This window comes from Rhipicephalus microplus, chromosome 2 (genome assembly GCF_043290135.1).
Source record: "Rhipicephalus microplus isolate Deutch F79 chromosome 2, USDA_Rmic, whole genome shotgun sequence".
Taxonomy (NCBI): domain Eukaryota; kingdom Metazoa; phylum Arthropoda; class Arachnida; order Ixodida; family Ixodidae; genus Rhipicephalus; species Rhipicephalus microplus.
The window spans coordinates 192993314-193018802 of NC_134701.1; the positions used below are offsets into that span (position 1 = coordinate 192993314).

Genomic DNA, 25489 nt, shown 5'->3' on the forward strand with positions numbered 1-25489 from the left:
TGGCTACGTGGTAACGCTGCCACCTCTTGCTACTTTTGCTGTAAACAAAAATTCCGCCCTTTCGCCAATGAAGAGTGTATCAAAGTACACTTATTCTTCTTGAATGCAGCAAGGCCTTGTTGTGCCCAAGTACAGTTATGTTTCTACGAATACAACACGGCCTTGTTACACAGCAGATTACTTTTTTTTCAGGCTCTTTCCAACTACTCACCTTAAGCAGGTTCTGCTGAGTCCATCGATGAGAAGCGAATTGCGTGAGAGGACTGGAAGCATTATAAACTGCCACTCGGGCAGGCCCATGAGTGCGACTCCCGATTTCCTGAACATATTCAGTCTCTATAGTAGAATGGTAAGAGGAAAAGACAGAAGGCAAAAGTTGACAGAGTGTTTTGAAAGCAAGATTCGAACGGCTGGTCAGCGAAAAGCTCGAAGCATAGGCCGTCACCATCATGTTTGCAAACATTATTTTTTGTGATTTTACTTACTTATGGCTGAGTAAACGATGGCAATTGTGTCTGACGTGCCGGACAACCACTTGCGATGAGCGCAAGTGAAACGCACGGTCGCCGTACTGCACCTATTCCATTTAGTAATGTGTGTTATTACCGCGAAGTTCTCTGTGCAGCAGTTCAGCTCCGTTCGTAAACGTTATTCGAGCCGCATGAGTCCTCCTGCAAGTTTGTCACGTGGCAGCGTTGCACATAATAACTCAGCTTTCACGCAGTACAATAGAACAGCGTGGCACAGCCTGGCGTGCCCTCAGAGTGCTATTAAGTACATGGGCAATAAATCTTAAAATCTCACAGTCCACAACGCATTTTGCCAGGTATGCACGACTTCTTCCTTAGTGTACTGTTTACAAACTGCACTGCTAAACGAACTGCGATACAGAAAAACAGCAGCAGCGTCTGAGCTTTCTGCCAAGGAATAGTGGACTGCAGACTCAAGATAACTTTGCCAGATGCCCTTACGTTCTTTCAGCACTATAAAAAAGAATATGAGTTAAACTGCAAGGACAGTGAATTCACAGCAAATCTAGCTACAGCATGAACTTCACAGAAGTGTCCGTGGGTCACTTGGTTCCTGTGGCGTACAATAACTAGCCTTCATGCCAGTTTCTCAAACATAGTCAGGGCGGATAACTGAACAACTTTGCTCCAAGTGCGTAGTTCTTATAGTTATTGGCACAGTTTACAACACAGATTAAATGCATACAGGCCATTGTGAAGCATTGCTAACAATTTGATGTGGCTGTGCTCATGGGTTAGCTGCTGCACGGAGCACGCCAATTCCTTTCGTTCACTCCCGCACCGTGGCACCACAGGCTCGGTGCACGTTTCCCAGAGCAGTGGGGCAGTGGACAAGGATTGGAAAGGTAAGGCATAGCATAGCCATGTATAGCATCACGCAGGCAGTACCTTGTGCAGCACAGCCATAAAAGTGTGGCATAGTAAGGTTGCGAGAAAGAGAAGTGAGAAAGAGAAGGGAGCAGAGGGTAAGAGAGAGAAAGTATCACATAGCCATATACGGTGCTATGAAGGCAAAACCATGTACACCACAAGCATGTACAGTAATTCTAAAAGATTTACTGCAACACAAACTCCACAAAAATATACCAAAATTACATAGATGTTTTGCAACCTATGCAGTTAGCATCCCTAGTGCCACACGCACTTCTTGTTTTCACTCTTGCTGTATTTGGTTTACGCCCACAAAGACTGTCAGCAATGGTCAGCGCAAACTGCAACTCAGTGTTCTAGAAGCTTAATGTTCTATAGGATCGTTTTGTCAAGATTACGTGCACAACACGGACATTAAAGATTATTCTGAAATTTACATGGCCGCTAGCGATAACGCTGGTATATTTGATGGCACATGTATACTAAATGCCGACACGCGTAACGGCCTGTCATTTGATAGAAAGCCGATGCTCTGTTCGCTGCTAACAGTGCCACTGTGTTGCTGTAATCTGACTTTCTGTTTCCTGGCCACAAGTTTGGCCATATAAAAAGTTTCATATTCAACATACCGTCTGCTGCCTTCATGAATGTCCCGACCACGTGACAGTGACACGTGGCATACACTGACAACAAACGAGCGAAGGTCGCCCGCTCCACTGCCAGTTACATAAGTCCTTATGTTAATTACTGGTAAGAGGCCACGGTTGTTGCTGCAAGCCGATTTATCGCAACGTATGAACAACAATTCCAGGAATTTTTTTTCTCAGTTTTGTTTCTAAACAAGCATCGTCACATTGTTAAGTCGAAGGTATACCCTGCTGTACAGCAATGTTCAACAAGCTCCGTCTTGGAATGCATGACATAGGTAGCATTAGCAATGTCCCCTCTGTGTTCTTTGAGTGTTGTTATTCTTTTCTATCCTGTTTTGCCTATGTAAGTATCGCTGCAATCCTTACATTGTACATTGTAAACGACCCCGCTTATATCGTTCGCAGGTGTATAGTTTTAGGGCTTAGCGGACTTGTGTCCCAAGGTACAATAAGGCTTGAAAATAGTTTCTATGGCTAGCAGATGCAAGACTATCCTAACAAAGCCTGATGTACCTCGGACGTAAGGAATAGACCCACTGGGTGTCTGCTTTCTTCGCGACATGCTCCTTCTTCCTTTTCGCATGCTCTCCTGGGTGTCATCAATAAATGTTCTGGAATAATGCTTCATGTCACCGCAACTATAGTTAGAGCACACCACATCACCAAGTGACACGATCGTCCTGACAACAAACTGTTTGTGTTCAGCCAGGTGACGAGATTGAAAGGACGATGACGAGATTGAATGTCAGATTGCTTCTGGTAGACTGTCGTTTCCACCCTGCCATTGTCACCCCTATGTACAATCATTGACAGGCTACAGTACTCTTGACAATAAAGACCGAGTTTTCACGAAGCAGCAGTCATTAGAAGCCTTAATAAAATACGTGGAAGAAGTTGTGTTTGCACTGCGGACGTCGACTGCAACTACGTGCACTGCTCAAGTCGGATACCGACAGCTATAGGACAAGATTTGACCTCGTGTAGGAGCAGTGATATGTCAGATCACAGGCTCACCATATGGTAAAGCTCGAAGATGGGCACCATAATCTCGACGAGCCTGTCCGGGTGAAATTCCACTAGTGCCATGCCGATGCGGTTAAGTTCCGATACAAGGTGTGTTAATGCCTTCACGGTTCCCTCGCCGTAGGTCCTGTCAAACACAAAATCCCTGCAAGAGGACAACAGAGTTTTACAGACAAGCTTACCAGAAGAAATGACAAATGACCATGCAGCACACATTACACTACAAATGACTGTCAAATTATTTCATCAAAACATGGAATCTAAAGAGAATTCCAGCACGGCAATATAATCAATTGGTAGTTTTAGTGTTGCACTGTAACACATACAGCTGGACAGCCATAGCATTTAAACACAGTGAAATACAGGATTTCAGACTTTAATCTTACCCACAGCCTGCTAGATACTTGCCTTACCTGTTACTAAATTTGGCTTCGGTTTTGAGACGTCCTTGAATGAAACATGGACCCACGTTTTAGGAGTCCCAAGAAGGAAATTAGCAAATAATTGATCCATTTCACTTTCAGAGAAACTGGCCATAGCATAAAATTGAAGTGTGTCTTCATTAAATCAATTTTCCACCTACGTTTCATAATGATGTAAATTTAAGTTTAGTGGAACGAAAGTTGGTTTACTTAATATACACAATCATTACTATTATCACTATGACAAACAAGATGCACAGTTCTCTGGATGGCAACAGTGCATTTGTTGTCCTGCATCTATCACATGATACCTCAAAGTGAAATAACAAAATGGTAGTCCATGCCAGGCCACTTTGCTAGTCCCTCCTGCAACGCGCTAACTTCTCTGAAAATACAAAGAACACGACACACAATTAGCTTGTTGCCGCTTGCTGAATAACTGATAACTGATTATCTGAAAGTGCAGTCATAATCTGGCTTAAGGCACTGTCATCATTCACATGCTGCCCTTAAGTCCGCAACTTGGCATGCGCCGTGAAGTTTCCTACAATGTGCCATCCACGGTGCCCTTGTTGTGATGCTGCTTGCTACAACTGAGCTGTTAGGAATACAGTTTTCGTTTTCGTTGCATAGACCGGACCACCCCTTCAGATAAATTTTTAAATCTTTTTTTGATGAATTTTATAGAAAAACACAACACACAGAAATGCAAGCGATAGGATCGGATGAATGCTGAAAGAACTCACTGCGATCCACTCTCCTCACATTAAAATTTTCCTGGGCCGGGTCGAAAATAGAACATTTCGATTAGAGATGACATTCACTTTGCCTCGAGAGCAGTGAAGTTGGATGCTGCAGCTGCTATGGTAACCATTACTGCACTAACCAATGGTGTCAGGCAAGTGCAAGATGGACCAGCTAAGTTTTAATTATTGTGTTAAGCAAATTGCAGTATTGAAATAATGAAAGTCTGGCTGCCCCAGAAATGTATTGGAGCGAATCGGGATAACTAACCATAACCACTACGGCCAGTGCAAACCAGACGAGACAGCAAGAAGTGCATGACAACACAGGCTCTAAGAGCACCTGCCTTGTGTGGTTTCTTCCACCTCTTGTCTTGTTTGCAATGGCCTTCGTGGATAGAAATGTATGGGTGCCAGCTGAGACCTTAACTTGTGATTAAACAAATTGGTGGGCAACGACCTTCTACTATCATGTTTCGAATGGTGTACCATCTAGTTATTAAACTGTTTCATATTTATTTGGCATAGTAATATAATAGCACATTTTTGTGGCCTTCATTGCATCACATGACAACTAAGTGTAAATAGCATGACCCGAAAGATTTTTGTCCGATCACAGAGAACTATTAGGGGATATGAAATGTGAAGTGCAATACAAAAAGTCTAAAGCTATTGCATGCTACATCTCGTGAATTATTATGAATACACTCAGAACTCATTATAACAAAGTTGCAACTTACACAAAAAGAGTTTGGTATAGCCAAAACTTCGTTATAAATGTATATTTCAGATACTATTTCATTTACTTTGCTTATGACCAATATTTTGTTATAACCGGGTTTGTTATATCGAGGTGTGAGACTAGTGCTACAGAGTAAAAAATGTTTGTTGGCTGCACTTGTTAAAGACTTTTCTGTGCTGTTCGCCCTATGACTGTTTCCTAGCTACACCTCACAACTGAGAAGTTACGTCAAAGAAACGACACCCTGAGCACGACCGGTAGTTTGTCGTAATCTAAAAGTGGTCCTATGCATTCACGAGATCCACCGTTTGGTGGTAAAATGAGATAGTACTATGCATGAAATGAAAGAGAGAATCACTGCATAGCTGCACAAGCACGCCTTGAAAGCTTCAGAACCAGAGAGAGCACAGACCTGCACCCTTGAGAGCGGGGTACCTCCACCAGACACCAGAAACGACACAGCTCGGTGAGGCATCGAAATATGCTAACCTGCAAGATAGCACAATACGTGACAAGTGCTATTAAGTCACTGAGATACTTTATCTAGAGCTTATGTAATGGCCACGTGTTAAAGTACACTTGCAAAGCAAAGAACTTTGAGCCAGGCATCTCTGAGCCACCAGGTAGTGTTTCCCGACATTATGCAAAGTCTTGCCTGCATCTTACTAAGGCGATATAATTCGTTTACAAAAGCCTTGTGGAAACAAAGAAACAACACAATATTATGACCCTTCAATTATGGGAGTACAAATGATTGATTAATACTTTCATTAGCAATGTTCCAACCTCCCTAAACAGCACCAGGCCTAGGAGAGATACTATTGTTGTGGGCTTCAGATTAACTTTCCACCACCTGGGAATTTTACCCCATGTGATGGGTTAAGCAGCTTATCATTCCTTTCACATTTTGTATTCGCCATTGCACATGCCTATTTTCTTTGGATGATGACACTTTGTGCAATAAAGATTCAGTAAGGCATCGACACATCGATTTGAGCTTTTACAGTGTTCTCGTTTTATTTGCTCTGAAGGTTAAAAGCGAACCGTGGTTAGTGAGCCTGGAATTCAGCTTTCTTAAATAGCTTACAAACAACAACCACTGCCCCACCTGCTTTTCAAGGCTCTGGAAGAAGAACAGCTGCATGAGTGGCTCCCAGATGCAAGAGAAAAAGTGGTCAGGAGAGGTCAGTGAAAAGTTGGACACAAGAGCCAGGATCTGCTCCCAGTAATGATCACCATTCCACGTTGCCACACAATTCATAAGCCACTTATCTACGGCAGGTGGATTCTCCTGAACAAAAAAAAAACAGAAAACCACCAGCATTTATGGATTACCACAGGAAGCATGGTTCGGCACTGTAACTATGCACACGACATCAATCTCATCTCTACTTCAAATAATAATACAGTTCTAGAAAGAGGTTCAAGAGGTTCTCCAAAACAACGTTCAGATCATACTTTTCACAACCAATTTCAAACTTTATATGACATACCTTTTTATATACACAAATGACAAAGATCAGTTAAAGCAACTCAGTACTGTAACTGTGCATATGACATGAATCTCAGCTTCACAAGTAGCAACAATCAGTTGAAGAAAACAACCATTAATACAACTTGTTCATAATTATAATACAATGGACATGCTATAATTTAAACTCCGATGCTATTTTGTACTCTTGGTTAATTCCAATGAATTTCAAACCTTTGGTTGGCCTGCTAAATTTTCAACAAGTTTAAAAGGTGTTCATTCAACGTTCACCAACTGGCCCATTCTGCTTATTTAACTTTTTGTTCATCCTTACTTATCCACTTCCTGGAAAAGCTAGCTGCCTTTGTTTTGTTTTTTTTCAACTGAGCATTTAGGCTCATATACAGTGGACACTCACTATAAGGAACTTTGAAGGAACCAAGAAAATCCATTTCATTTTACAGGAGCTCCATTTACTAAGAGGCAAACAGAGGTACAGTTTAACCATTTTATAAGAGTCATGCACCATACAGCAATTCCTGTCTTTCATGTGAAGTGTCTCTTATAACCAGGGTATTACATATAAATCATCTGATCAACACCTATTTCAATGTAGGCACACTGGCGTCTATTCTACCCATTTGTCTCTTACATCAGCGTGGAAGTGTACTGACTGCGAACATGAAAACAATCATTAAGATAGCAGTCATTTCATTATAGTAGCAGTTCCATTTATAGAATATAAATTTACTGAGAGAACACTCTATTATACAAAAAGCCGCAAAAAAAAGCCAATTCCCTGCCTGTAATTTCCAGTGGTCAAAACCATGAGCAAAACAAGTAGCAAAAAATATACACAAGGACAGCGAAAAATAGATGTAATAATCAGCCACATGTGCTTTTTCTGGTATTTTACACACAATTAAGCTCCTTCTTGCAATTAATAATTCAGTGTTCTGATAATTCAAGTTAAACTCTGGTATCCCCAGAATTGAAAGTGCGAATAATCGAGAATCTGCCAAATCTGGGATGAAGGACTGTTTATGTGAATGGCAAATAAAACAGTTAAGGTGAACAGCAAAGCTTGTAGAAAGCTATCGACAACATTAAAGGAATGATGTGCATGAAGGCAAACCTCATAGGGGATATATTTTAAGTAACATTGGCCATTTGTCAGCATGATTTCACATAGAATGGAGCTGATGACCAGCTTATTATTAGCGGTTATGTAGAGCTTACAGAGTAAGTTGGACATCCATCATGGTCGAGGATGCCAGCGGTAATGGGGAAAGGGTGATCAAGTGCGACAAGCGCTTGAGCTGATTCCCCGTGCTGAAATTGTTTGTCAATTTACCTCCTGAGATGTGAATGGCTACCAAAAAAGCCTACGTAGTGTCCAAAAAAGGCAAAGTGCTGAATAAAAAGATAACTGATTGACTCTTAAGTTTACTTTAACGATGCAGGGGCCTTTGTTCTCACCTGGAGTATGCTGACCATTGTTGCCAGTGATGTGAGGAACTTCTTTCCTTCAACATTTTCTGGACTCATGAACACTGGACAGCCAAAGTACAGCAATGTAGCAAGAGCAGCTTCGAAAGCACAAATCATTATCACCAAGACTTAAAACAATGTCAGCGGCATCAGATGGCGGAGAGGTACAGCAGCTTTCATTAGTCAATGATGCTAGCAGAATGCACAAACATGATGGAAAACTTAGGGTGTCTCCACGAGTTAAATAAGTTGAAATGTTAAATAATAATGAGGCCAAATTTCAATAATGCACCATCTACTGGATGCCCCATCAGTTGTCCAGTGGTAAAACACTGGACAACTGATTCCAGCCCGAGATACAGACTATACAAGGAAAAAATTTGGGCTAGTAGGCAATAACTGACCTTAGACACCTCAACAGGTGTGAAAGAATTCTAACTCAATGTACAGATGCACTTTCAGAATGGGCGCAGACACAGCATCAAGCTGGTGAGGCCCTTGCATCCATGGCAATATCAAAGTGCGTTAAACAACTTGCCCACTGAAAATTCTCCGACCTACCTGCTTCTTTTGTCTATGCATGCTTCCAAGACATAATGATTACAATGTTAAGTTTCTGTGTTAGAGGTACTGCGTTTGAAACCAATGGAATTTTTTTTTTTTCTTGCAATGCTTTCTTTCCAAATTCCGTTATTTAGATCAAGGTGCCATGCTATTGCCCACAGACAACTCACAAATGATTTTGCCAGGCGTTTTGCTCACATATGGTCTTCCTGCTTCAAATCAGGCTCCTCGGAAGATGACACAAAGCTCTATTCTACCAGAAATGACAGATCACTGAGATGAATTGCCTCTTTTGGTACACCAGCATAGACTGAGGGCATGGCATACCTGATCTACTGAAATGAACCTACTGTTTCAAGTGCAGTTATTGTTTTCAGCTAATATATTATTAGCAGCACCTAGAAGAGGTGTAATTAAACTTCATAACATATTCAAAGATGGTGTGGGAGCATTCAGGTGGTTTCGCTTGTTGCCTTCAATATTCGAGTACATCTTGGCTTACGAGGACTGATGTATGCATGTAATATTTGGCATTATTGACATGCTGCGTACCAGCCCAATCAGATATTTAGAGTGCAAGTGGCAAGTGTAGGGGGAGAAACAAATAAGGTAGCCAAACAACTCACCATCATTGAGTGTGATTCGCAACTGTCCCTGAAAGTAGGCCAGCTGGCGATGCTTTCCCTCACTGACCATGGCCTTCAATATTTCCGGGTTCAAAAGCACTTTCATCAAGTCGAGGGGATGCCTCTTGAGAACAAAATACACACATCTTGTAAAAAATACCATTTTTACATGGTGACACAACAGCAGAAGACTACAAGCAATGTGAAAGTAAGCAAATCTGGCTGCAGGTGTAGTGTGTCACACACAACGCACCAGGAATTGGACACAAGAAAAGACGTTCACCCGTTAAAATCTTCAGTTCCTGAATAATGTTTAGAGCGCAGATCTTGGACCGTCCCTTCCTGCACTAAGCTGCGTTGGTGGTGGCATAAGTGGCTTAGCGAGCGAGGACGAAAGGGAGAGAATGTGGAGCGCTGTGGAGGATAATAGATGGCGATAGCGAGGACAGGGCGGGAGAAGGAAACCACAGTGGTGATACAATGGGTTTTGCAGCTGCCACCGCGGCACCACAGTAGTGTGCGCTGTCGTACGGTCGCCGACATCTTCACTAAGGTATGTGGCAACGGCGTCAAACAATACCATGCACAAAAATAAGGTGCTGCTTGAACGGATGCCTGTATGCGGCAGCTGTTGTGGAACGGGCCCACAGGCTACATTTGGTGGTCTCCCGGTTAGTGAGGCAGTCGCGCTACGCTCCATCTGAGGCAGTTCATGTAAAATGTACCACATGAAAGTGTCCATGCCAGTTACACTTGTACACATACATAATGACGCGCGTGTGGGCCAGTGGTGGCGAGAACGAAGCAGCGCGAGTGTCCTTGGCCGAGGGCAAAAGACGAAGAAGTCGTTGCAGTCTTTTTCCTGCGATCGATAAAGCGTATTTGTTTGAAGCGCTTTGTGTGCTCGTCAACCCCACGTCGTCACAATAGTACATGTCTCTCTCAAAATGTGTTGCCTCAACTTATTACAAAATCACGACACCTATACAGCTGCACTCAGATTTGCTTTAGGCCGTATCGTAACTTTCAGTGAATTCTTCACAGTTTAGCTCTTTTAGGCCCAGGCATGGTGACAGAGCAATGTAAGCAGCTCTAACGCTCAAACAGTGCGAAAATTCCCAAACAGTGCATCCATAAATGGCATATCTGCTTCAGTTGCAAATGAAGGCGATGTTGGCCAGATATGTGGCAATCCATGCGAGGCTGAGCATGAGGAAGAGAGGTTCAGTGGAGACGAAGCAACTGGCTATGGCTGTATAGCGTTTACTTGTTTCTGTGTGTGGACTCGAAGAGGAGGACAACAAAGTCAAGTGCATGCAAAGGGTGCCGTTCACACCGACTGCCATGTTATCACAAGTGAGAGAGAAGAAAAAAATTGGCCCCAGATCTGCATGTTACACTGCAAATGCCGTCGAAAGACAATAGTCTTGCGTCTGGAGAAAGTGAACAAAACATTTATTCGATGTTCTGCACAAAAAAATCGGTGAATGGTATTTGGGAGGCGCTGCGCTAGAGTGCCTCGAGCGAGCAGCGGAGGCGAACAAGCGCATCGAGGCTTGTTAGACACGAGCGCCATGTGGCAGTTATCTTCGAAAACGAAGAAAGGCGTGTGTGCCGTCGAAGAAAGATGCGTGCCATTCTCGGAGGCAATAAGGTGTAGAATGCAAAGCGACGGATAGGTGCCACCACCGTGTCGTTTTAGCAAATCGTTGGTAACACTTGCCTTTTTGAGCACTGCATTGCACTGTCAGTGCAGGGTGTTTTAACTCTACGGTCCTTAGAATTACTTGTGTGTGCCTTCTCTATTATAACGGCACACATACAAAACATCGACGTGTTGCTATGATACCTCAGATATGTGCAATGATTGCTTTTTAATTGACAATCGCACAAGTATGAACGCTGGATCTTGAGCAATATTGGTGGGCGCTGCAAATGGAGTCAGCCCGTTTGAGGTATTGTTAGGAACGGACAAACAGACAAAAGTACAGACAGACCAAAACTTTTTTGTCCAAGGTTCCCAAGAAAGACTATCGTCTTTAATATACTGCGATTTGTCTGTCTGACTCAATTACCTACAATCACCTACAAGGGGTGACATCGGACACTTTCAAACTAGAACCTGCCACACAACTGCACTGTGAACTTCGATTCCCCTGCAACGTTTTTCATTCATAGAGTCTAGTTATGCCACATCCAGAAGACGCCACAGTTTTTTCTGACGCCCCAGACGTTGCAACCATCAAGCACGTAGAATTTTGGCTGGTAGATCCAGCTCCTTGGTTGCCCACCATTGAGTGCCTTCTTTGGCGCAATTGTGTGATCTCATTGCAGTTAAACTACAACTGCATTATCGGCGCTCTCACAACTTTGAATGCCTCCGTCCTGTGTGCCAACTTTGTGCAGCGATGGCCTACAATTCGTGCGACACGTTGAAGAGCACCCCTTTCTTGCACTGCAGAATCTGACCAACACTGCATGCAACTTTTTAGAACTTACCCTTTTTGCACTTTTTCTGAAGAAGAGCAAGACTGTATGCCCACCCAAGGAACAAGCCACTCGATGCAAACGTCAACAGGAGTTAGCACAAGAGCCACAAGACCACTGCTTCGACAGCTTTAACGGCATGAAACTGGCTTAACCCCCTGTTTTTTGTGTGTATTTTAAGCTGCCACACATAAGAGTTTAATGGCATTTGACCTCATGATTTCGATAACAGCAAATTCCGAGGTGAGCATTTTTACCGTAATAATAGAAATAAACATGCATTTGTGAACTTACCTTGTATCAGCACCGCACATAATACCAGTGTCACACGGGCACTTTTAATCACAATTAGTGTCGATCCGGATTAACCACGATCCAGATTAAGTGCTGCTACACGGTCACTTTTAATCACGATCAGGCGCGATCGGCATTAAGATTATTGCGATCTGCGCATCACGATCTGCCTAAGAGGTCACGATTTTGCTGTCGTCTGCAACCCCTAGCCGAGCTTGTTGAAAGCACAATAAACAAGAAAATCGAGCATAGTTCAATAAAAACAGCTACATGTTTATAAAAAAGCAAATTCTAAACTTTTTAAATTGGAACAATATCTGAAGTATTGAATATATTAAGATTCGCATCGACCGCATGTAGTTATGAGAGAAGCAAGCGACAAGCAGTTGACCGTTGCTTTCAGCGCTTAGTTCAAATCTCACCTCGTCGGAGCTGTTGGAGCACCTCAAAGCAATCTGGTTATGAGTGACACAAGCCTTTCGAGAACGTCGCAACATACATCACTTTGTGGTCGAATAGAGATCTTTACAGTAATTGCCCCTAGCAGGAGCGACTGGAACAGACTTGAGGCGTCATAAGTGAAACACTGGCGCGTACAACGAGATTGACCTTCGCTGCGACTACACGTCTATGGGCGGGGGCCATCACAAATAAAAGCGAAGGTTAAGAATTTCACACAGCAATACAGGTAAGTGCAAGGAAAATTTTATGGAATAATGGATTTATGAAATTGCTATTGTAGTGGCACTCAAAGTTTTTGACGTACTAGCAGTTTTTGCACATATAATTTTGCTGATAAAGGGCTCTATAGATATATTTTACGCCGAGTTTTGTCAGTGGCATGTTTTCCGGCACGCAAATGCCACCTGGGGCATTTCATCTGACCCAAGCTTGAACAGTATTAGCTTGGGCCATGTAGCAGCGGTCATAAAGTTGATTGCGATCAAGAAAACTGATCCGAATCGCCTTGATCGCGATTAAATGTGCCCATGTGTCACCGGTATAAGAAACCAAAAAAAGGAATGTATAAGGCATGTATAAGATGGATGTGAAGGGCATGAAATAAACAGTTGGAAGTTTAGGGCCTCTTTTCTTGACGTTGGTGTCGTCTGTTCCTTTTTTGCATTTCTTTGGTGCCGCACTAATACAGGCTAAGTTCAAGGATAACCAACTCACCCTAGTTCCAACACTTTTGAGTGCATTTGTGACAAGCCTAATCTGCACTTGAGGCTAATAAAATCAGAAATAAGCAAGCTAGGGATTCATTAGCTTCAACTTTTCACTGCTTTTTACAACGTAGCAACTGACCATCACAGATTCAGCCATTGCATACTATATCTGAAGACCAGAAGCATTGTGGCAGGTGCCATGTTGAAGCCATTGCAAAGTTGAACTGAATCTCATCAAGTGCATCTACGGAATAACATGACAGTGGCTAATCACCGTAATTTTTACACGATAAGTTCAATTTCTAATTCTTTATAGTTGCTCCACAGTCCAAGTTATGGCATTGAGAGTACACATTTAGCAATCAAACGTGTTCTGGTGAATGCAGTAAGTAGCAAATGACTTCAAGTTTGCCCATATGGCACTGTGAAAATGGTATCAAGCCTTGATGAGTTAAGAAGTTCACACCATTTCCAGGGCCTACGTGGTACATGTATATTACAATACTAGCAGCAAAACAAGCTGTTTGCATAAGTGGACAGGGTTGCACACAGCATGAGAAGATACCATGAGTGGTGTGCAGTCATTTCTTCTCTTTCCTATCAATCTAAGGCTCCTATCTATTTGAGGCTGACTGAATGGTCAGCGACATGCGATCCACAGGACCCCATTTCGTGACTCCCGGCACGATGTTGAAACCCTCTCCCCCTCCCCTGATCACTTTTCATTTGAACGTCGACGTGGCACCGTTGACCGAAAATTCGGTTTTTGCTTGCAACCTATGTTTACTGCAACCTTCTTGAAGCACGTTGAAAATAAACGTGACATCAATCCACTTTTTTTTACACAATTGTCGATTTGCCATATTTACTTTCGGTCTGCAAAGCCCCCTCATTACTTCCCCCTAGATTTGCGGTCCAGCCCCCGCAGTGTCAAATTAATTCAACTTGGTCCTTAGCCTCAAAAAGTTGCTGACCCCTCGACAGCAAGAAAAAGCCAGACCTGCAATAAAAACACATTAACCTACTTATTTAGGTCTTTCTGCGACATCAGAACAGCATCTGTTATACATAGACTGCACGTTAAGATACACTCACTGAGTTTAAGGCAACTGTGATGTCACTATGGTTTTAGTAATTGTTGCACTATGAACACTGAATACAAATTAGCAACTAGGTTTTTTTCCTTAAAACATGTCATAGCTGTATCATACAACAAGTGAATTACTAATCACAAATTCCTAAACTGTATAACAATGGTATTTGCAAGTAAATTTACATTGCATTTTGCCACTCATTGATCAAAATACAATCAATATCTTCAATAGGCGTACCTCTAAGGCTTCCAAGAGTTGGCTGCTGCCGGTGTTGATGCTACCACACTGCAGTCCCAAATCCTATAAAATAAAGATGAGGCAAATGAAACTTACGCATCCTGTCTCCATTTCGTTAATAGCTGACAACAATAACCTTTTGCATGACACACTTACCCACAATATAAATTCACAGTGTGCTACTGTGACATTTTTCGTAAACGGTAAGAGAACTTTCGTGGTCTGCGATTATATAAGCAAAGTATCATTCCATCAAGACACCCTCAGCATTCAAGACACCCTCTGTCATGCTCTGCCTATGAGACAAGTGCAATAATATGTACGTGCCAATCATACCACTGAACCTCATGACTATGACCACTGAAGGTTACCAGAGAGATAAGTTGCCACTACTTTAAAAAAATGACAAAACTGCGCTTTCTATATAAGGTCATACAAGTGGTGAATTGCTTTTACAGTACACTCTGTACAACACAGAAAAATTATGTTTACTACTTTCACAATTTCTGTTAAAGGAATCAGTATTTGCAAAAACCAAAAGTCAGAGTGACCCAACCGGATGTACTATAGACATTCCAGAACCACCGGAAACATCACTGAACAGAGCTGAAAGCCTATGCCTGAAAGGTATTTTCTTTTTCATCTGTTGCAAACAAACTTTCATGCACGAAGTATTGTCTAATGATAGCATAAACATAACCGATTGTGACACATGGATTTTGTTTTCACGTTCAGGTACATACGAAGTATTGTGCCCCATTTCATTGTCAAAGATTGTTGAACAAGCAGAAAGTGTCATGAAGGATCGTGGAAAAAGGAAAGAAGTGTTGCGTAAAAATGAAACCTTTGAATTGTAGCGATGCTTGACTTTTCCAAACAGCTCCTGTTGCAACTGATGCACGTGTACTTCCCATAGTGAGCCAACAGCATCCATTTTCTGAATGGACAACAGCAAACAAGCAAACTGTAATTAGTTACGGGCACATGATAGCCCTTCGCTATAGAAACAAGCACAGTTTGCTATAGGCATAAAATGAAAAGACGCTCTTGTCATTTCATGATTTTCATGCTACCTGTGTGATATGCTTAAAAGTAAATTACAGGAAAATACTCACCTCATCTTTGATAGCCTTGCGGCTTCCTGGAAACCGGCACCTCTCAAGAACATAGGTAAGATAAAGGAGCTCATCGGAAGGCTGAAAGGCCACAACACAGGCATTCAAGCTTTGACAGGTACAAAGCGCTGCACAACAATCCAGAATAAAAGCTGTCACATCCTCGGCCACATAGCCAGTGAGAAAGAAGGTTCTTATTGTAATTACACAAACGCAACTTTTTTTTTTTATGAAGACAAGCTGGGAACAATATACACCCAGTTTCTGCTTTCAAATTGCACTGACTTGTTAGGTTTTCACTTTAGTCCAGCCTGGTGCACCTACACTGACTTGTTTCTAGGTCTCTACTCTGTTGAGCAGCTGCGTTCAAAGCACAGTGAAAATGCTAGTACCATTAGTATCTTTCCGCTTTGTTTTTTTGCTGCAGAATACTTTGGAGCGATACCACCGAGTGGTTTTGCCCAAGAGTCCATATATGAACACCGAGTGGTTTTGCCCAAGAGTCCATATATGAAAAGTACACCACTCACTACTGCAATATGCAAAATCTAGTCAGAAAGAAATAACACAACAATACATGAACATGTAGCACACTACCAAATAAGTTACTAGTAGTACATACTGCCCTGCATCTCGCATTACGTAGGCTTGTGCATATATTAGAGCACTTTAAGTATTCATTATAGAGTACAGTACTTGAGTCCACACTGAGAAAAATTAAAAACTTCCAGAATGTCGAAGCATTTAAACAAATAGATGGACATATTTAGTGCATTTAACTTGCTTGATAAAGAGGTTTCACTAAAGCTTGCAGCTTCCACATCGCAAAACAGCCTATTCAATGAAAATCCATACTGCCACACTGCCACACTTGAAAATTAAGTGTGCATATTATTACCTGAACCTTAGTTAACATTTGTTCTCATACTTAAAAGCATGAAATACAGCCTTATATAGGCTATGTATGGCAGATTTTAAAACGTGTCATATTTTGCCCTTTACTATTATGATGCAGCTCATAACATTAACTGAAGACAGTTTGTTTGCTTGCAGTCTCTTTTCACTCCTTTTCAACACTGTAATACAGGACACAAACCTATTTTCAATACTGACTTCATCATCCCATACTACAGTAAGCATGCGTAAATACGCAGAAAAATCTTCGAACAGACACACACACACACACACACGAAGAATTAATTAGACTGAAGCAGTCTTGTGGCAGGAATGCAGTCATTATCATAGCGAGCTACGTGCACAGTCAGCAAAAATCACAGCAAAAGGTACAGCAAACTCTCAATGCACTATGCAAGAACAGTGTGACAAAAACATAAACACTAGGCAGCATAAATAACACAAAAACATAAACAAAACACAATAACATAAACACTGGAAAAAACTAAGCATGTCCCCAGAAGCCATCGAATAAAACAAGAAAAAAGTGGAGCTTATTATGAATGCAACCTCCAAAGTAAATCAATGTGCACATTAGAATATTAGTGTCACACGCCCGTGTCAATATACCCAGTTCGTGTTCCCTGCATATATAACTCCACAGATCCAATAGAGAGTTTTAGCGAGTTACGGAAGTACGGTACGCACATATGCCACCATATGACGGTACCACTCCTACTTTTCTGGTCATTGACTTTATGCTGATGAAGGCACCCCTATACCATAAAATCTTTTTCAAAAAGTACTGTGGGGTGGGGTCGTCTCACGTCATTGCTGCCTGTCAACCTAAGCATTGTTGATGAGACACATGTCGTTAGGGCAACTCACCGTCACTGGAACGAGCCCAAAAGCACACCGAGTGAGAGGGACGAATGCCCTACCGTGTTTGCAGACCATATTTCCACAACTTGCTAAAGCTCTCTTTTATGCAAGCTTTACCTGCATCATTGAGAAGTATAATTCTACATTGTCAATGAAGCAGCTCAAGTTTCATCCTCTCATAAGTACAGTGAAACCCCAATTATATGACTTTCAGGGGGCCACAAAAAACCACCGTATAGTCCGGGTGTCATACAATAAAAAAAACTAACATTATCAGCCATGCCCAAAATAATGGGTACAGACTACCTAAATAAGCCCATGGCACGACTTTGTGCCTCTTCAAGGAAAATAAATTAAATTATTCTTGCCAGTGGCAACTAATATGGCAGCATTACTTAGTGGGAGGAGGTGCAAGCGAATTTTTATTCTCAATTTAAAAATTGAATCCAACGTGCAACTTTCTACCAATAAACAAACCAAAAATTGCCAGCGTGTGCAAACAAAATTTAAATCGTGTTGCCAACAGCCTCTCGTAAGAAGAGTCGGACACAGTGTCATCGCTATCACATAATGGTGACAGACCACGAGTTTGCGTAGAATGGTTTTGTGCGTGACTGAGCTGTGCGCATTGTAATTTGTTGGCTTGTGAATTGCAACTAGTACTGATGTCCCGCTGTTATTATGAATGTTGACATCAAGAGAAAGTAATTTTGCATGATGAAAACAGCTGCATCGCACCCTTATGCATGCGCAAGCCTGTGACTGCAAGTGTGACCAAAGAAGGAGATCAGTGGTATGTCGGCCTGGAAAAAATTCTACGAACCGAAAATGTGAAAATATCAGCTTATTGGCCAGCTGAAGCTACTCTGTGTGGATAGAGCTCGACTAGGTAACCAACCCATATACAGTAAAAGCTCGTTAATTCAAATTCCACGGGAACACTGAGCAATTTCGAATTAAACAAAGTTCAAAATAATGAAAGTGAGCAAAAATGGGTGGATTTCGGGAGTGGGGGCACGAAAAATGTTTATTGGTCAAAAAAGTCGGCGATGACCATCTGCTTCTTTTCTCTGAATGCCACAGCTGCGGCATTCTGTTCCAGCGCGCAGACGGGACGCAGAAAATCCTTTTCACCCTCTTCGAAGCTGAAGAAGAGACGTGCCACATCAAGTGCCTCCATCACCGCAGAAGCTGACGGGCGCACAGGTGCTTCGTCATTTTCGTCTTCCTCACCTTCTGGCTCTTCAGCAAAAGGCTGCGCACCGGCTACTTGAACGATTGTGTCCTCATTAGTCAGGGCACTACACACCGATGCTTCGGTGTCAACTTCAACATAATCGACAAAATGTACGCCCCGAAGAGTGTCGCGCAATGCCACTGGCATGAGCTCCTCAGCCCCATCCACGTCGACGTCACAACTATCCTGCGCATTTCCAGCTGCAAATCCACTGTGGCGGAAACAGTTTACGATTGTGGTCACGGTCATCTGTTCCCATGCGCGCACCAACATGTGCATGGCAGTGAGCAGCGTAATGCCGAAATCCTTCTTGTCGCCCGCGCACAAAATCATTCTCTCCAGGACGTGTCACCTATGGAAGCACTTGATGTTCCTTATCACACCTTGGTCCATTGGCTGTAGGGCCACAGTCGTATTTGCTGAAAGGAACACTAACTTTGTTGCTCTTAGCTCAACGTCGACTTTGTGCTCCGAACAGTTGTCGACGACAAGAAAAATGCGTCTGCCGCCCAGTTCCATTCGCCTGTCGAATTTCAGTAGCCACTTCCTGAATAGGTCACCTGCCATCCAGGTTTTCTTGTTTGCGGCGTACTTCGTCGGCAGTGACCGAATGTTTTTGAAGCACCGTGGCTTGAGTGCTCTGCCAATCACAAAAAGGGGGACCTTTTCCGTACCGGTCACATTTGCGGCGACCAGAACAGTGACACGCTCTTTGCTGCGCTTGCCACCGGCACAGCTGTCTCCCTTGTAGGTGATCGTCTTGTCTGGCTGCAACTTGAAAAATAACGCTGTCTCGTCAGCGTTAAACACATCCTGTGGTGAGTAGCTCTCCAAGTACTGCTGCAGGGTGTCGCTTCTTCAAGTAGCGCATGTTTCGGCGTCCACTTCCTTTGCCTCGCCGGATAACGTGCGGAATACGAGATCGTGCCGCTCCCTGAAACGATGAAACCATCCCTCGGAGGCGACAAAGTCTTCAATGTCCAAGCGCAGGGCGAAATCGGCTGCCTTGGCCATGATGATAGGGCCGCTCAATGAGATAATCTGGGCTCTCATTTCTTTAACCCAAATAATCAAAGCTGACTCTAGTTCTGGGAACTTCGCTGTCCTTAGCTTTTTTCGACTGGCGCCGAAATCCTCGGCTTCATAGGCGTTTTCAATGGTCGTCCTGTTGCGTATGTAAGTTGACAACGTGCTCGGAGGTATGCCGTGCTTCCTCGCAATTTCGTATTCGCTCGAGTTCCCTTGGTCAACCTCTCGCAAAATCTCCACCTTCTCCTTGACAGTCTTCGCGCAGTAGTTTCCCCGCGGCATCTTGCAACTTTGATGCGGAATAAGACCCCTTGACGGCGTGAATGAACAACGTGCTCGAGAAACAAAGTGACAGTGCCGGGTGAGGCCTAGGACTGCTAGGACTACTCCGCCGACTCCTCAGCGTCCCGCGTATACAAGTGGCGCCAGGCGTTCAGATAGTGGGAGGGCTACGGAAAAAAAAAAAATGCTCCCTGGATTTTGGAGGCCATACTTTGCTCGCCCTTTGTCTGGAGGCCACTTGAAGCTCGAAAAAACTGGTCGTGCCACCTATCGTTCGGCCGTAAAAGCTTCCACTAGTGTTTGACGATGATGACGCTCGGCGGCGTGCGCTTTGAATTATCCGTAGAGGCAGAAATTTCTGTTCGAATTAACGAATCGTTTTACGCATGGTCTACTATGCACTGCGAACCGGACTGCGGCGACCATTTCGAATTATCCAAAATTTCGAAATAATGAGGTGTGAATTAACGAGCTTTCACTGTACGTACACATGCGATCGAGGCATAAACAGAATCGCATGAATTCCAAAAAAATTACTTTTACTTTTTAAGAAGACAACCAGTCTCTCTACTTTTCTAATTGTGAAGATAAGGAAATGAACGCAAGTTCATGTTTCGCCCTCATGAATATATAAACGTTTGATTCGAGTAAAGGGGTTATTTCTTTCAGATGTCATCTCAAAGTCATCGTAAGATGCAGGATTGGCATAAAACTGCATTGTATAACCAAGATTTTTAACCATACATTACTTCCATGGGAATTTTGAGGGGACCAAACTGATTCGTCGTAGAATGCGTGTCATCGCAAAAACAAAGGACGTATTATCGAAGTTCAACAGTACTGCTGCGAGAATAAAGGTGCACTAAAGTTACCATGGTGCCGTACATGACATATATGTGCCAAGGCAGCTCTCTACCCATTGTGTGGCAGCTATACTCTGCTAATACTTATCTTGACATTCAAGCTTCCCCACATTCGAGTCTCTTCACAAGTTGCATAGGAACTTGTGGTCGCCTTCAGCTTTGCTTGCTCGCATCGTTAGCGCGTTCAGAAAATTCTATATATTTTAGTATACTAAAATGTGAATGGAAGAGACACTGCGATGGTTCGGTGTACATTTTAGTGCCATATGTGACAAGCATGTTCTTCTTAGAGTACTAAACAGCACATTCGAGGCCGTGCACTGAGCTACTACATCATGGATGCCATGTATACTTCAGAAAACGGGTATGTCGAAAAGGTGGCGCTGTCTAAAAAATTGAAAGAAATAAGGAAGGCGTTATTGCAAAGCAAACAGTAACTATATTTTACCTACGACTTCCCATAACTGTTTGACTCTCATAAGAAATAAAGCAGCATTTATTTATGCAAAGCAAAATGAGCAAATTATAGGTTAAGTACTTGCCAATTACAAATAGAAAATTATACGTTAACCTAAGTACTATTTTTTCGTGCGATAGAAGGCATGCACTTTGGTTGTGTAACTTTCATAGTGCTGTCAAGCAAAGTTCTTGCCAAGTATAGTGCAGCAGATCTTCGTTAAAGGTTACCTGAAGGGACCGGAAAAACATGTTCCACTTAATAGGCGTTCCATCTACTGAGAGATGAATATCAGTGCTGAATCCAAATATGAAACGAATCATATTAGAAGCAGTTGTATAAGTTCACGACATGTGGCATGCCTGTAAACAAACGTTCTTTCGCTCTCCTCCCGTTGTGTTAAAGACAAGTTATCATTCACAAAGAGGCGATATTTTCTTAGTCAGCTTGGTTTGTTTGCTACAGCTTTTGAACAGAAAACTGCATCGAGAAGACCTTTGCCTTGTCTCAGCACTGTTACAACATGAACAGCATTCGTACAGATGCAGGAAAGTTTTTCAATTGCTTCTAGGAGGGAAACAGGTCATAGAGTTTCCTAAATATACACTAGAGGGAACTCTCGCGCTAGTGTCTATAAGAGCTGCAATGCATGGCGCTTCACCGAGCATTGGAATGATAGGTAGTACACAGATTTGTCTAATCTTCGTAATTCTGGCTCTGTGTGTGTTCGTGTGGCTTGGAGCTGTTTTCTCACGAAGCAAAAATCAGCAAGAGTTCAGCAGCTGCGCTTCACCACCTCATTCTCTTATGCTTAACATTTCAAATTGGGTCACGAAGTTCGAAAGGCTTCATTCCTTCTTTCGAAACGAAACCGAAACACAGCAATAAACAAAGCCACAAGTACGATTACCCGCCCGCATGTACAAAGAGTAGGCAAATCCATGTACTACCCATCATTCCTATGGTCGCTGAACGATCGCAGCACTAGAGTCTCCTCTAGTTAATTTTAGCAAACTCTATGGGAAAAGGTGCTTCAGTTTTGGAGTAGTCACAGAATCTGTGACTACTGATGTGCAAATTGATAACAGCCCTGTGCACCGTATGTTCAACCCGCAGGTAAGCACATATCAAAAGAACTGGTTTATCTCAGTCTTTCAGAGGACTCATGCCCATAGCCAGAAATTTTTTTGGGGGGGGAGGGGGGTTATTTTTTTAAAGCTCTTGAAAAACTTATTTTCATTATTTTTCCTCAGTGAAACACCCCACCCCCACCCCCCGCTCCGAATTTCGGGGAGAGGGCGGGCGCGTAGGCACCCCTCAACTGGCTATGGGCCTGGCTCATGTGATAACATCACTCCGTTTGGGAGGCCTGTCGTCGGAGCACAGAGGAAACACCCTAGCCTTTAACAAGGCAAAAAAGACACGAGAGAGGGGTTCGCTCAAGCAGAAACTGTGAACTTACATCTAAGGGGGCGGTCGCAATCACTGGCGCGCACGCTTGCATGGCAACCAGCCGCGGGCGGCTTGCACACACTTCGCGAAGAGACTGCGAAAAGCGCTACTCTACCTGGAGGGGGTGTATTCTCTTACTTTAGTATCTTGTAGATCTAGATCGAATCTAAAAGAGTTAGCTGCTAGCATCACTTCGTATAACATTTCAATTTGTTTCATTTTCAATCATTGCTTCGCCCTTGTGGTGAAACTGCGACTTTTTAGCTTTGTACAGTCGCCCCCTTTTTTTTTTACTAGAATACGCGAGCGTGAACAAGCGAGCCGATAAGCACCATATAACCGAGCAAAGTGGTGACATGAATGATAATATACACACTCGCGCTCAAGGACTGTCCTCAGCACCTGTCTTTGCTAGGCTGTTTTGGGAACCGCCTCGACTTATTCTGAGCACCATTTACCGTCATCCTTTTTTCGTTTTCTGTAAGCTGCAATCAAGTTATAAAAAAATTGTTTCACAGAATATGATAGCGACAAACTGTATGAATATACGAGATCAGGCTGCCAGCTAATTTCTTTGCATCTAATACTATCATGTAACTCTAATAAAAAGCCGATGTAAGAGAATACGGCCGCACCAGCAGCTTAGGGGAGACATGTTCTTTTCACACAGTCTCTTAGCACTGAGAGCGCAGCTCGTAGAAGGGTTCAGGAGCCATTTGCGCTGATGTCAGTCGAGATAGCACGCACGTCAGCACTTGCGACCACGTGCTTGGAATTGAACTTCACTGCTCGAGCGATTACAGCCTTGACGAAACCGAAACTATTACTGTTTTGGTGAAACACAGTGTTTTAGCCACATTTTCAAGCACAAGGCTTGATGGCTGTCGCACCTTGTAGTGGGTGCGACTAAATGTGCGTGCTAAATGCACAGTACAGCACTGATAAACGAGTTTGGCGCAACAGGAGTTGTTCTGCGTAAACAGGTTTGGCGCACAAAGGCACAGGTGGCGCCGCTGTTCCACCCTTATGCTTCGCGACTCTCAAAAACACTGCATGCAGTCACAAGTGAGAAAATATCGACCATTGCTGCCATTAGAAAGCTTTACTTTGACCTAGAGGTGCACAAGCTTGAAGGCGGGTGAGATAGGGGAGCGAGAGAGCGAGCTTCTATCTGAACACAGCGAGGTGAACATTCAGCTTTGCGCGCTAGCACACACTATTCAAACACGCTTTCCCAATGTCAAAGGTCTCAACAGTCACCTTTCTCTGCATCGCCTTGGAAACCGCGGACCTTGTGAATGACGTCGCAGTGCCCTCCGAGGCCAAGAGAAGCAGCAAGGTTACGGCATCACCAGACTGCAGAAGGACAGGACCATGTGTGTACAATTGAAAAAAAGGGCAACAGCGCCAACGTGTGGCCTTGTGCTGGGGAGGATAAGACCACAGACCCAAGGCCTTCACATGCATGAACTACGACAAGCAGATGAAGGTGAAAGAACATCTATTCACTGTGTTCCACTCTGAAAGCACCGACACAAGTACAGATCTGCAGCTCCTAAATATTTTCCGTTTTCTGAGATACTGGAAATATGACAGGCGCTGACACTTTTCTAATCAAACAGTAGGCCGGATTCCGTGGCTTTTAGATTTGTAAATCTCAAACACCATTTCACATCATGAGAAGTTCCAATATCTTGTTCCTTTCAATTAAGGGTATATCAGTATAGCTTAACTGGGTCTGTCTTCACACAGAAAATCAGTTGGGGCCTTATTGAAATTTTTGAGTGGTAGTGGCCTATTAAATAGGCTATACTAGTACCTCCGCTCCTGTTCTTGGCGTGTCTTTTGCTTTCCCCTTTTGTTTCCTCCTCCTTTTAAGTAGCAAAGCAGATGCTACAATCTTGATTCAACTCCATGCCTTTCTCTCATTGTATTCTCTCACTCTCTTCTTCAGCCCAAGTGGGTACAATGAGGGAAGGAGGGGGTAGGCGGCTTAGTAATGTCTAGATTTTCTCCATGCATCACAGATTTCACACAAGATGCAGGACAAACGTTTGATTTGCCCATATGACAGCAGTTGCTAGAATCAAGTGCACGCTGAAATAAAATAACTTGAACAAAAATAAAATATTACAACTTGCTTCAATTCCTATTGAACAGCTGCATCAAAGAGCTGCACACCAGACACGTTGCAACATATGCCAGTATCTATCACACTTCCAGTTAACAGCTGCTCCATTGAAGTGTTCTTACAATGTAATGAGGCCTGTAGTATGAGAACAGTATTGCCAGACAATCATTTTCCGTTGGCTTGAGCAAACTTTCGAAAACTTAAAATATTGGAATGAATGGTACACTATATGAATTCGCTTCAACACGAATTTGCAACTTCCTAAATTTTTAAGTATTTAAATCGAATGGTTAGATGTGTTTTACCACGTGATGCATGACCCAGCTAAAAAGGTAATTTCGCTGCAGCACTGGGCCACTATGTTGTAATAAAACCCCTGCATCATAAAAATCCACGTTTCTGCGAAGCAATACTTCGAGGTTTAGAGTATGTACATGTTATTAGCACCTCGATACCATTACTTCTTTTATTTTAAATTCACAACCACAATAGGCGGGCTTATACAAGCTTACCAAATTTCTAAAAGGTAGTAAGAAATTGTTTACATATTTAAAAATGCTCGCACCTTGGGTTCCTAGGAACTAATGTTGAAGGATTCTGTAGCAAAGAACAGGTAGGCAAAATATGGCGAGAGGGGAAGGGGGGGGTGCTTCCTCAGGCATTGGCACATGTTTCAAATCTCCTGAAAAATGGAAGAAGGTGCCTCGTGCTCGGATCAGGGCACTCGCTCGCGA

General features: G+C 43.0%; 1 protein-coding gene across 1 annotated transcript in view; it reads right to left on the minus strand.

Annotated features, from left to right (window-relative positions):
- LOC119169619 (uncharacterized) overlaps nucleotides 1–25489 on the minus strand; it is a 39409-nt gene that overhangs the window by 7921 nt on the left and 5999 nt on the right. The window contains exons 5-14 of the mRNA XM_075887179.1: nucleotides 23885–23980; nucleotides 15529–15609; nucleotides 15258–15350; nucleotides 14414–14476; nucleotides 9133–9256; nucleotides 7931–8004; nucleotides 6089–6271; nucleotides 5393–5469; nucleotides 3065–3218; nucleotides 212–336 (exon numbers count right to left, since the gene is read on the minus strand). Coding sequence (XP_075743294.1) covers nucleotides 212–336; nucleotides 3065–3218; nucleotides 5393–5469; nucleotides 6089–6271; nucleotides 7931–8004; nucleotides 9133–9256; nucleotides 14414–14476; nucleotides 15258–15350; nucleotides 15529–15609; nucleotides 23885–23980 — 1070 coding nt within the window. The remainder of the gene's footprint in view (nucleotides 1–211; nucleotides 337–3064; nucleotides 3219–5392; nucleotides 5470–6088; nucleotides 6272–7930; nucleotides 8005–9132; nucleotides 9257–14413; nucleotides 14477–15257; nucleotides 15351–15528; nucleotides 15610–23884; nucleotides 23981–25489) is intronic.